Here is a 12,932-nt window from a genome sequence, read left to right as displayed (position 1 = left end):
TTGCTCCCGGCAGGAGGTCCACCTGGTCAAGGCAGGAGGCCCGCTGGGGCTCAGCATCGTCGGGGGCAGCGACCACTCCAGTCACCCGTTCGGGATCCATGAACCAGGTGTCTTTATTTCAAAGGTAGAGGCCCCTGTTGGCATACAGTGGTGGCGTGTCTTTGTGGGGTGCGGGGCTGTGTGGGGTCCTAGGGCAAGGAGGGTGGAGAGCATGTTCCCTTGTGCTAAACCTCGTGCCACAGAAGCGCCTGCAGCCTGGATAAGGGCAGCCGTCACCATCGGCTCCATCTGTAGCTGTTCTACTTCGTTTTCCTTCCTGTGGCTCTTCCACGTTCACTTCTTCCTCCTTTCTTCCTTTTCCTGTTGTAGTGGGGGCATGCAGTGGTGGCATTGTTTTTCCTTCTACAGACATGGCCTTGCCTATCTTTGACTTTTGCAGCCTAGGTCCTACACTAGCTTTCTTCATAGTTTCATAGTAGGTAGGGTCGGAAGGGGCCTGAGCAGATCATCAAGTCCAACCGCCTGCCATGGGCAGGAAAGAGTGCTGGGGTCAAACGACCCCAGCTAGGAGGCTGTCTAGCCTCCTTTTGAAGACCCCCAGGGTAGGAGCCAGCACCAGGTCCCTTGGAAGTTGGTTCCAGATCCTAGCCGCCCTGACTGTCAAGTAGCGCCTCCTGATGTCTAATCTGAACCTACTCTCCGTCAACTTATAGCCGTTATTCCTCGTTACTCCCAGTAGTGTTTGGGGGAACAGGGACTCCCCCATAGCCTGCTGGTCCCCCTTGGCCAGTTTGTAGATGGCCACCAGGTCCCTCTCAGCTGAACAGGTTCAGGTCCCGTCGCCTCTCCTCGTAGAGCCTGCCCTGCTGCCCCCTGACCATGCAGGTGTCCCTCCTTCCTCTGGCCCCTCTCCGTGCTGTCCACATCCCTCCTGAAGTGCGGCGCCCAGAACTGGACGCAGTACTCCAACTGCGGCCTGACCAGTGTTGCATAGAGGGGGAGGATCACCTCCTTGGACCTGCTTGTGATGCATCTGTGGATGCACGACAAGGTGCCTTCCTGACCGGGTCCCCACACTGTCGGCCCGTGTTCATCTTGGAATCTATAATGACTCCAAGATCCTTTTCTGCCTCTGCGCTGACAAGAAGGGAGTTCCCCAGCCTGTAGGTCTGCCGCTGGTTCTTCCCCCCCAGGTGCAGCACCTTGCACTTGTCAGTATTGAATCCCATCTTATTCTCATCTGCCCACCCCTGTAACCTGTCCAGGTCCAATTGCAGCCTGTCCCTCTCCTCCAGCGTGCCCACTTCTCCCCACTTAGTGTCATCTGCAATTTGAACAGTGTGCTTTTCACCCCCTCGTCCAAGTCGCTGATGAAGATGTTGAACAGTGTGGGCCTGAGGACCGAGCCCTGGGGGACTCCACTGCCCGCATCCTCCAGGTCGAAAATGAATCCTTCTTTAGCTCTTTCTTTGTAACTTTTTCAGGCAAAGTCTTCACCACCTTCCCCGCAGGCAGTTGTTCTGAACTATTTCTGACTCATGCACAGCCTTTGACCTCCCCTTTCATCGTTCCAGCTTGTAAAGCTAGACACTTTTCACCAGGCTGTTGCATGTTTGAACTTTTTGGCCTTCTGCAGTATCTATTACATCTTCCCAATGTTTCAGGGATACAAAAGTCTGACTTGCTTTACCAGTTCTGATGTCTGTGTCGTTCTTGCTTCTCCATTTGCTCTCATTGTACTGCCCAGATATGTAACATCTTTAACATCCTTTTCTTCAGGGTTGATAATGATTGCATCTCTGCTTTCAGTGTTTAAACCCTAAGAATCAGTTGTCTTCAAAGTGGATGTAAAGTCCAATCATTATGGCAGCTCCTACATGCACCCTCATTTTCTCTTACATCTCATCCTTTGTCTGCTTCTTTCCCAGACCTGAAGATCAGCACTTTGTACCCAAAAGCTTGTCTAACATCTCTCCCAACTAAACAGTTGGTCCAATAAAAGATACCAGCAGAAAAATATATATTCTATATTTCTTAGCCCATCATGGCTATAACAGCACTGCAATCATGAGCCAAACTTGTTTGGAATTTTCCAAGTAGCTGAAGTATTTCTGCAACATCCGCTTTTAGCATTTTTGGGCGAAATGTCTTTCCCAGCTGCCTTCCCGTCATTCAGAGGTTCAGTAGCTGTCCATGCTTCTGCTGTAATTTCCACTAGAGATGTGTTCAGATCTTGATAGGTTTCTTGGATGTGTGCTGTTTCTGATGAATCTGATCTACCTAAGATGCTTCCCAAGTGTTCTCGCCACTTCATCTTGTTGCCGTATCTCTCAGCTGAGCATCATTGTTTAGAAAGTTTGGTCTCCTCAAAGTATTTTAGTGCTCTGGCAAACTCCTTACACATCTGCTTTGCTGGTGACGTTCTCTGCTGCAGCCCCAGCTTTTCCAAATACTGCCTTTTCTTGTGTCCAGTGCTGTTCTCTATTGTCTCTTCTTGATTTTTCCTAACACTGTGTCTATGCTTCTTTATCCTTTTTGAGTAAATTCATCTTCATTCGGTGTTAAATCTGCCTACATAGAACATTTGTGTGGTGGTTGCATCTTTGAGCTTTGCTGAAACAAAGCGTCTTGATTTTGATTCTCTAGGTTGCTTTCTACCACTTTAACTTGATTTTTCTTATCAAACATATCTGAGCACTACAAGCATGTGTGCGTCACTTTGTTCTTACATCAAGATGTGATCTAGCTGACCGTCTGTGGTGCCGGCTGGTGAAATCCTCATCACTTTGTCTTCCCTCCCGCTCAAATGGTACCTCTGTGACAAACTTTTGGGCTTCACACACGTCATGTAGCCGTTCTCCATTGTTCTTTCTTCTGCCAGTTCCACGATCCTATCATGGCTTGTATTCTCATTTCCTGGTCTTCCATTCAAATAACCGGTGGGTGATAACAAGTTGATGCGGCAGCATTTCATTTACTGATGATTGCAGAGTCTGGTAGAAATCCTCTTTCGTGTCATCTTCTACCTGTCCTACATCCATCCTTCCAGTTCCCACCCACCTGGTTTCAGTGGTTCCCGCTGATTTATAGTTTTGCACCTGTTTGTTGACTTGCACAAGTTTGCCAGTTTGAAACACTGTTCTCACGTTCCAGCAGCCCAGGAGCAGTGTCGGTTCAGGTGTCAGGAGATCCCTTTTAGCATGATGACTTCCAGGTGCCTTTGATCCCTACTCACCTTTCTTCCATTACTCTGGTCCTCACTCCTGCCAGGCTGTGTTTGCTAGTTCTCTCATCTCAGTGCTGTAGCAGGTAGTGGTTTTACAAGGTGGGGTTTCTGGTCCTATGCTCAGCCCTTCTCCTTTGTCCAGTCTGGCAAGATGAGATTTGCTTCATGCATGCGGTGTTGGAGAGGATGGGCATTTACATTTATTTATAGTGTTTAAAACCAGAAAGAGCCATCAAATTATCCAGTTTGACCCTGTTTACATCACAGACCATTACATGTCACTGACTCACCCTGTACTGAGCCCAGCAACTTGCACTGCTGTAAAGCATGTCTTGTAGAAGGGCCTCAAGAAACAGAGAATCCACTCCTTCCTTTGGTAGGATGTTCCTGTGGTTAGTCACCCCCTCCCCCAATGAAATGTTTCCCTTGTTGTCAGTCTGAACATTTTCCAGCCATTGGTTTTTGTCTTTTTCTGCTAGAGAGATTCTAAAGTGCCCCAGAGAACCGCATCATTCTTCGGAGACTGTATTTTGCACCATAATCAAGTTCTCGTCAGTCTTTTTGATAAGCTAAACACACTTGGCTCTTTGCATCTCTCCCTATGAGACATGGTCTCCAGTCCACAAGTCTTCTTTTTTTCTTTTTGGCTTTTTCTGCATTATCCCCAATTTTTCTAAACTTTTTAAAATGCGTAATGGGAAGCAGTGTTCCAGTGTCGGTCTCATCAGTGCTGCATAGAGAGCTAACACCTCCTCCCTGCTGGTACCCGAGGTTTGTACGAGCTCTGTCTGCCGAAACAGCTAGCACATCTTGTCACTTGGCAGTCGTGATCCCTCTTTGGAGTCCCTGCTGAGCCTCTGGGTCTGGTTGGCCTTACTTGTTCCTCAGTGTGTAGCGCTGAATAAAAACACGCTTGCTGAATATGCCCAGGCCACAAATCAGTCCAGCTTGCTTGATGTACCTGCTCTGTGCTAACCACCATTTACCACTCTGCCAATCTTTGTGTGTCTGCAGACTGTCAGCAGAGACCATGTATTTAGTACTGGATAACGTCAGGTCTAGTACTGACCCCCACAAAACCCCATTCAAAACACCCCGTACGGGTGATGGTATCCACATGGACCAGTTGAAGAGCTGTCACTTAACCAAGTCTCCATTCATTTAACACGTGCTCCATTAACAATGTGCAGCCAACGTTTCCATCATAACGTTGTGGGAATTGAGTCAAACCAAAGTCCGTTGCGTCTCTGCATTTACCTTCATCAGTCAAACTCTTCCAGCCCCACAGCCCCTCAAGCCATGTTGGCTGGCATCAGTTATGCTCCTGACCTTTCATTCTGTATTAATAGGACCCCATATCAGCTTGCCCATTATCTAGCCCAGGACTGGTGCCGTGCCAGCAGGCGTTCAGTTACCCGGGTTGTCCCACTTGCCCTTTTTTAATGATGATACAACGTGTGCGCTCATCCAGGCCCCCAGAAGTCCTCCGATAGTCTACGGTTTATTAAAAACGGCCTTCAGGCTGCCAGAGGTCTCTAGAGCCTAGTCAAAGCTACCCAGGCCTCCTGGTTTTAAAATGTTCATCCCTTATGCGTGCTGTCTGATATCATCATCAGTTATTAATGGACTGGAAAGTATGTTGTCATCCTCACAAGATGCACCATCCTGCTTTTTTCCAATAGCCAAGTAGAGATGATTACAGAACGCTTCTGCCTTTTTCTGTGCTATTCTTAGCAACGTTATCATCTCCATCTGGTGATGGACATGTACCATGGCTAGGATCTACAGGCAACCCCCGCTTAATGCTGTTTCGCTTAGCGCTGTTTCACCATTACGCTCATTTAAAATCGATATTTGGTTTCACTTAGCGCTCAACCAGTTTCGTACTTATAACGCTCACGGTCACCATCTTGAGTCATTAAAAACAATTGCAGTTGCCGTCTTGGGTCATCAGATACTTCTGGTTTTGCTGAACACTGGTTTCGCTTAACGCTTGGTTTTTCAGGAACCAGTTAAGAAGGCTCCGCGGAGGTTGCCTGTCCTTTGTTTCAAACACGTTACAAAAATGCCTTCTCCCTGTTCTAACCTGTGCCAGCTCTGCGTCTTTCCCACATCTTTAGCTTCCCTCATCAACTGTCTACGCTTCAGAAGTTCCAGTGCGTATTGATAGCTCTCTGTGTCATCCTCATTCGTTTGTTGTAATTCCTTTTTTAGTTTCTAATATTGTCTTCACTTTGCCATTGCACCACATGGGATTTTAGGCAGAGTCATCTTCTTTCTTGGTTGCAGCAAGCCAGCTCTTGTCTGGCATTGATGCACCTTTACGAGTCAGTGTGTCCCAGATGGAGTTACCTCATGTTAGACACGGTGTTTTCTGTGTCAGAAGAGTTGGGACCGCTGTTCAGGAAACTCCACGGGTGTTTCTCTGCCGGTTGCAGGAGACCTCCCAGACATAGCCCCAGAACCGTGCAGGGGTCCTTCCCGTGCGTTGTAGGCAGGAATCACTCGTTCTGTCGTCTCCGCTGGGTGGTCGGTGGTTGGTAGCAGGTGCTGCTCCTGGACATTCCCAGCACACACATCCATACGGTTCAAAACCCTGCCCTTCCCACTTGCCAGGAAATCTAAGCAACTACTGTCGTCGCTGCTGGAAGATGCCCCCCACCCGCCAACCTCTTATTCCCTCTGTCCTTCCTAAATAGAAGTGGTAACGCTCCAGTCCTGTGCATTGCCCTGCCAGGTATCAGCACTGCCCGTTATATCACGTATCAGGGAGAATTTCTGGTTCCAGTGCCTGGATACCCAGGGAGTTTCCTTGAGCAGCTTCGTCAGACACCATGCAGGCCCTTGCACTGGCAGTCGTGGGTGCAGCAGGCGGAGCCCCCCTGGGGGTCATGGAGGCATCTGGCCGTGTCGGGTGCCAGCTGAGGATGCAGCTGGGGGAGTCCATGGGGTTCACTAAGCAAGCGCTGCCCTCTGGTTGGGCCAGGCTCTATGGAGTGGGTTTCACGGCATCAGTGTCTGCCAGGAGGCAAACGTCTGCTCCCCTCCGAGGCCTTTTCCCACTGTAACCGCTGTGGCTCTCTGCAGGTCATTCCCCGGGGGCTGGCGTCTCGCAGTGGGCTGCGTGTTGGGGACAGGATCCTGGAGGTGAATGGCATCGACCTGCGGCACGCGACTCACCAGGAGGCCGTGAATGCTCTGCTCTCCAACAGCCAGGAGCTGACCATGCTAGTGAGGCGAGACCCTCCGCCCCCCGGCATGCAGGTAGGTACCGAGTGGGGAGGGCAGGGGCAACACAGGGGAGAGGTCATGGATACCACCGTGGGCCATGCCAAGAGGGCTTGTACCAGCTGGGGATGGGGAAACCAGAGTAAGAGGATTCCCCACGCCCCCCTGTATTCAGGTCATTTACTAGTATTAAAACCCCCAGCAGCTTACACAGCTCCTGCCCCTTTTTGCCAAGGGAGGGGATTTCCAATAGAGACTCCTGCGATTCCTGCCTCTGGGTGAGTCTCCGCAGGCAGATGGTTCCTCCTCCCTCTGAGTTCAACTGGAACTCAGGCTTGGAGGTGCAGCCTGAATTTTCCCCTTCTTCCTCTTACTGCAGAGGTAGCCTCAGAAAAGCAGGTGGGAATCCCAGTGGAGGCTGTCAGGGGTTCATCCTTGTACACAACACACCGTGTGGCTGAGGGCTGGGCAGGGTTGTGTCAGTTAGACCTGTTGCTCAGAACAAAAGTACAGGAAAGGGAGAAAAGGGCAAAGCCAAAGCAAATGCAGCTAACTGAGCCAAAGCAGGGGAAAGTCGCAGACCGGATCCCTTCCAGGCGTGCTGTCCCTGGACAGCTGCCCTGCCCCCGTGGGAGTCTGCTAGCAGCAACCCCAGCTCAATCCAGACCAGTGGTTCCCAGCCGTTAGCCTCAGGGAGCCCCTCGTTAGACTCAGGGAAGCCCTAAGAAAATGTCAGCTTTTAGTTTTCACTCAGTTTTTGACTAGAGAAAAATAATAACACAACTTTTCTGTTGAAAAGAACTCAGAAAGACCACAGCGGTTCAGGTGATCTTTAATCCCGTGGCTTCCTGTTTGAAATCTCTGGGTTTGTCTTGTGAATCATGTTCGCACACCTAGCACTGCTGGCATTGCACAGGACCCCTGAAAGGGTATCAAGGCACCCCAGGGGGTCATGGCTGTCCGGCTGAGAATCGCTGGTCTAAACCGACTTGGAAGCAGACACCTTTTGTGTCCACAGGAAATCTGCATTGAGAAGGCACCTGGGGAGAAGCTGGGCATCAGCATACGGGGGGGAGCAAAAGGCCATGCCGGGAACCCCTTCGATCCAACTGACGAGGGCATCTTCATTTCCAAGGTGCTGAACTGTCCACCCTGTGTCTGCCTTCCCCCCAGGAAACATGCATGTGCATGCCTGCCCCCACCCCCGAGAGCTAGCACGTGGTGGGGGCATAGGAACATGCCCTCGCCTATGCCTCTTGCACGCGTCCCTGCCCACGTTCTTCCTTTCCTTCCCCTGCAGTGCACTCTGCGCCTCCCCACCCCTGCCAGGCCATCGTCACATGCCTGCTTCCCCCATGAGCAGCCACCTGTGCCCCCGACAGGCAAGGACACACACACGCATGCCCTTGGCCTTCCTCCTCCAGCAAGTCCCAGGAGCCCTCCCCAGCAGCGCATCTCATGTGTGTCTGTGTCTGCATGTTCCTGCCCCTGAAGACAACCAAAGGGCTTCCCTGCCTCCCAGAGCAGGGCACTAGCACTCCCCTTCCCCTGAAGGCAGCATCCATACCCCTGAGGCCCCCTCCCACCACATCACACAGTCACAGCTGTGTGTCTGCCTTCTCCCCACAGCAGATCCCCTGGGCTGCCCCCTTCTTTCTTCCCCGCCACAAACACACAGGCACTCCCCTGACAGGGGGCACCACCCTCTCCTCCCCCACGCCTTGTCCACGCTGCCCTTGGGCCCCAGCCCCTCTGAGGCAGCCTCTGGCCCCTTGCAGGTGAGCTCCTCGGGGGCGGCTGCCCGGGACGGCCGGCTGAAGGTGGGGATGCGGATCCTGGAGGTGAACCACCAGAGCCTGCTGGGCATGACGCACACAGAGGCCGTGCAGATCCTACGCAGCGTGGGCGACACACTCCTCGTCCTGGTGTGCGACGGCTTTGACCCCAAAGCCGCGGCTGCCATTGAGGTGAGAGTCGGGGTCGGGACGGGGATAGGAGCATCCCACGGGACTCTTGATGTCAAATGGCAGCTTCGTGCATGTGTGCAGCCCCTCCTGGTTGCAGCACAGTGATGTGTCCATGTGCTAGGCTGACCAGAGGCCTAGACGACATGAGGTCGGGCTATCTGGGAAGCCTTCCCCAGAGCAAGCGCTCCCTGCTTTTTCAGCCTTTGATGTGGGGCTCCAGAAGTCCCTGGCTGCAGAAGGGAACGCAGGATGAGAAGGGCCCCTGGGTCACCAGGTGTAGTGCCAGTTCTTGCATCCTGTGGCTTGGCTCATAAACTGCTACGACTGCATGTCCAAAGAGCACAAGGTGCTGCCTTCACAGCTCTGGGGGGCTGAAACCTATTGCACATTTCCATCTTGAGCTCGCTGGTGGCACCTTACACCCATTTGTCCTGTGCCACCATTGGCCCTTGGCTGAGATGGCCCTTCTCCTTCCTGTTGTGGATTCCACTCCAGCCCCCGCCCAGGTTAGACCTCTTCAGCCTTCGTTTGCCAGGACACAAGGCAGGTGGTTTAGATGCTGCTTGCAAAGCACAAAGTCATGGGCTGGCCCTTCTCTGCACACACTCCACTTTGAATCATGTCTTCTGGAGGTGGGTGACTGGATTCCCCTGAGGTCTCACCCACCGTGCACAATGGCATGTCACTCTGCCTCCTCTATGGGAAATGTCCTATCTGATACGTCCTCAGGTGGCATTGCTTTTTCCACGGATGCAGCCTCGTGGTGGTGCATCATCCTGCCCGCTCCACAGGACGCCAGGGGAGGTTCCAGCAGGATGAGCCGTGCTAACAACTGCCCTTCACAGGCCACTGCATCTGGGGGGTCTTGCCTAGCCCATGCTGTTGAGTACCTGACAGCCAGACTCTGATGTGCTGGCCAGTCGGCCTCCATACCACCACCCCCTGCTTGCCTGCCAACAAGGAGTCGGTCAGCTCCCAAGTGTTGGAAATGATGGGCAGAGCCTCCCAGGTGTTAGAAATGATGGGCAGGGCACGCATCTGTATAACTCTCTGGTTATACAGACACATGTCTTGCCAGTCTTGAGGTGCGTGCATCTGTATAACTGGACAGTTGGTCACCACAGCACGTCAGCCCCTTGCAGATGGCACGTGGTTACCCCACAGTCTCCAGGGATGCATGTGTGTGTGGGCAGCCCCACAGTGCTGGCAGGAGCTGAGGGACAGAGAAGGAGAAGGGATGTCCTTCACAGTCACTCACAAAATGTAGCAGGGCCAAGGGACGAACCTGGAGCGTGGGTCCCAGTCCAGGGCCCTCAGGCCACTGTACCTTTCAGCTGTCGTGAGCGTGATTGTTGACAAAAGGCCTTGGCTAACAGGACGCTGGCCCCGTGCGCAGGTGCTGCTGCCATCCTGTTCTCCTCTGCAGTGCCCAGGCTCAGTGTGAGAGCAGTTGAAACATTTCTGACAGCACTGAGGCCTTCATGAAGCTGGGGCCCAGCCTGGCACTTCACACCCTGTAGACTCACAGAGCTGGCAGGGACTGCCAGGCCATCTGGTCTAAACCCTTGCACGGAGGCAGGATGCTGCTCCTCACCCAGCACTGGCCAAGGCTGATCCAGCTTCCTCTGGAAACCCCCAGCGAGCGAGATGTCCCTGCTGCTCTGGGCCAGCCATACCCCTGCCCCTGCCTCCCTGCCCTGGCAGCAAGGAAGTTCTTCCTGAGACTTCATCTAAATCTATTTTGCTGCAGTTTCATAGATTCATAGACATTAGGGCTGGAAGGGGCCTCAGAAGATCATTGAGTCCAGCCCCCCGGCCATAGGCAGGAAGTCAGCAGGGGCCATAGGATCCCAGCAAGATAAACATCCAGATGTCTCTTGAAGGCATTCAGAGTAGGTGCTTGCACCACCTCCGGCAGCAGTCTATGCCAAACCTTGGGGGTTGGACAGTAAAGAAATTCTTCCTTATGTCCAGCCTAAAACGGTCCTGGAGGAGTTTGTGTCATCCCTTGGGGCACTCTAGTGAACAGACGTTCCCCCAGATCCTGGTGATCACCCCGATAAACTTATAGGTGGCCATCAGATCACCCCCGAGCCTGCGCTTTTCCAGGCTAAAGAGCCCCAGGGCTCTCAGCCTGTCGTCGTAGGGTCCGCTTCCCTGACCTCTGATCATGCGCGTGGCTCTTCTCTGCACTCTCTCAAGCTTCTCCACATCCTTTTTGAATTGTGGAGCCCAAAACTGGACGCAGTACTCCAGCTGCGGCCTCACCAAGGTTGAGTACAACAGGAGAATGGCGTCCTGGGATTTGCTTGAGAAGCATCTATGGATGCAAGCCAGCATTTTGCTTGCTTGCTTTCAAGCCATTGCTTTAGGTTCTGCCTTCTGCAGCAAGGGAAAAAAGAGGTTCCCCTCTTCATGGCAGCCCTTCAGGTCTTTCCCCAGCAGTCTTGGGGAAAGCTCTCGCGTATTTGTGCCTCAGAACAGCAGGAGCAACAACCGCAGTGAACAGAGCCCTGGCTGCCAGGCGTGGCCCTCTAGGAGAGAGATCCCAGCATGTGGCCGGGAGGTCCTCAGCGCAAGAGTCTAGGAGTCGCACCCCAGGGTCTGCAGCTCCAGTGCCCAGGGTGGATGGGCTGCCCCGCGGAGCCAGTGAGACCCCGGTCTCTGTTGGGCTGGCCCTGTCCGAGAGGGCTGGGAGGTCGCTTCTCGTTCTGGATGTGCCTGTGCTGCCCAGGAGAGCGGTGGAGTCTCTGTGGGCTGGTGCCCTTGGCACGGGGGAAGCATAGGCCAGGAAGAGGTCTGTGATCGTGCCCCTGCTGCTGGCACCAGTCGTAGAGGCTTTCAATAACTAACCAGAGCCCATCAGTGCTGTTATCTGAGCCTGGGTAGCTCAGTTGGTAGACCATCAGACTCTTAATCTGAGGGTCCAGGGTTCAAGTCCCAGTTCAGGTAATAACATCTGATTTTGGGGGTTGGACTTGATGATCTGCTCAGGTCCCTTCTGACCCTAACAACTATGATACTATCTTTGACCAGTGTGGACGGTTTGCGCCAGCTACTCTGGACCCGCCCTGCCCCAGTGGTTTGACCTGCCCTTGGTTTTCCAGTTTTCCAGTCCAAATGTGTTTCCACCCAGTTGACACCCTCCTTTCTGCAGTGGCACTCTCCCCGCCTGCTGCCTCCCTGGTGTCGTCCTGCCCCCCAGCCCCCGTTTCCCACAAGCGGTCACAGGCATGGTGCACACTGCTGTTCCAGTAGCAGGACTGCGAGCACATCATGTTTGCGGCCTCCTGCGAGAGCGGGACCCTTCCCTCTGTGAGTGACTGGGTTCCTGCCACCACCTAGCTGTGCAGAAAGTGCACATGGCTGTGGCTGTGCCTGTGCTTTCTGCCACCTGCCTCAGCCTCTGTGATAGCCGGTGTCTCTCTGCATGCTCTGCTAGCACAGCTGGTGCCATGGGGGCATGGGCGTGCTCTGGCTGCTCCCCCTGGAAGCTGCGTCTGCCAGCAGAGGCCTGTTCCATAGACCAGCTTGTGGTCTCATCCTGAGACAGGTGCTCCAGTCCCCTGGTTATCCCAGGAGCCCTTTTCTGCTCCAACCTGCGTTCACGTTCCTTGAACTCCGGTGCCCAGAGCTGCATGCAGTCTCCCAGGGGAGGGCCTGTCCAGGGCATTAGCGCTTCCTGCGTCCTTGGCGGGAGGCAAAGGGTTTCCAGGGGGTGACTGTGCCCCAGGACCCTGGCAAGCACGTGGGGGTGCCCCCAAAATGGGACCTTGGCAGTGAAGGACACTGCCTGTTCTCACCATGCTGCACCCTTTCCCTTGGCAGATGTCTCCGGGAATCATTGCCAACCCCTTTGCTGCCGGGATCGGGCGCAAGAACAGCTTAGAGAGCATCTCCTCCATTGACCGTGACCTGAGCCCCGAGGAGCTGGAAATCCTGCAGAAGGTGGGTTTTTTCCTCAGCCTGGGGAGCAGTACAGGTACCACAGCCTCCAAAACATGCAGCGTCTGCCTCGGCCTGAGGAGCCTGCACTGGGGGCAGGCCGGTTCCCCAGTAGCAAACTCCATTCTCCCCACTAGCTCCCTGTGCCTGCTGTTCCCTAGGCTAGTGCCTCCCTCAGAGAGGTGGCTCTTCGGCCTCCTCCAGGACACGGCACTGACCTTCTCCTCTGTTCCAGGAGATGGAGATGGTGAGGGAGGCGACTCAGTGGGAGAGAGAAGAAATGGAGAAAGTGGTGAGAGCTGTTTCACACCCACATTCTGCCCTTGACAGCATCTCCGCCCAGGCTGCCAGCCGTGCCGGAGATGCCCCAAACCACCCTAGACGGAGCTCCCGCTCCTACCCCCTGGAGCACAGGGACGCTCCTGTCTGGTGCCCTCAGCCCTCCCTGCTTCCTCGTAGCCCCATCTGCCTGTTTCTGTTGCTGCTTTTGCCTTCGCCCTGTGCCGCTTCTGTCCTCGGGCAGTGCGCTCCCCAGCACCTGTGGTGTCCGACTAGACCTGGTTCTG

General features: G+C 53.8%; 1 protein-coding gene and 1 non-coding gene across 13 annotated transcripts in view; both read left to right on the top strand.

Annotated features, from left to right (window-relative positions):
• SCRIB (scribble planar cell polarity protein) overlaps positions 1-12,932 on the top strand; it is a 119,517-nt gene that overhangs the window by 68,086 nt on the left and 38,499 nt on the right. For 10 of the 12 annotated variants that reach the window (XM_059723585.1, XM_059723580.1, XM_059723578.1 and 7 more), the window contains 6 exons: positions 14-124; positions 6,314-6,490; positions 7,473-7,589; positions 8,233-8,421; positions 12,250-12,369; positions 12,602-12,658. In XM_059723585.1, coding sequence (XP_059579568.1) covers positions 14-124; positions 6,314-6,490; positions 7,473-7,589; positions 8,233-8,421; positions 12,250-12,369; positions 12,602-12,658 — 771 coding nt within the window. The remainder of the gene's footprint in view (positions 1-13; positions 125-6,313; positions 6,491-7,472; positions 7,590-8,232; positions 8,422-12,249; positions 12,370-12,601; positions 12,659-12,932) is intronic. The other 2 variants (XM_059723582.1, XM_059723579.1) reach the window with 1 other exon arrangement.
• Positions 11,301-11,373, top strand: TRNAK-CUU (transfer RNA lysine (anticodon CUU)). Its single transcript has one exon. It is a non-coding gene; the product is annotated as a tRNA-Lys (tRNA).

This window comes from Alligator mississippiensis, chromosome 3 (assembly GCF_030867095.1).
Source record: "Alligator mississippiensis isolate rAllMis1 chromosome 3, rAllMis1, whole genome shotgun sequence".
Classification (NCBI taxonomy): domain Eukaryota; kingdom Metazoa; phylum Chordata; order Crocodylia; family Alligatoridae; genus Alligator; species Alligator mississippiensis.
The sequence above is the reverse complement of the archived record's forward strand: the minus strand, read 5'-3'. Positions and strand labels throughout refer to the sequence as shown.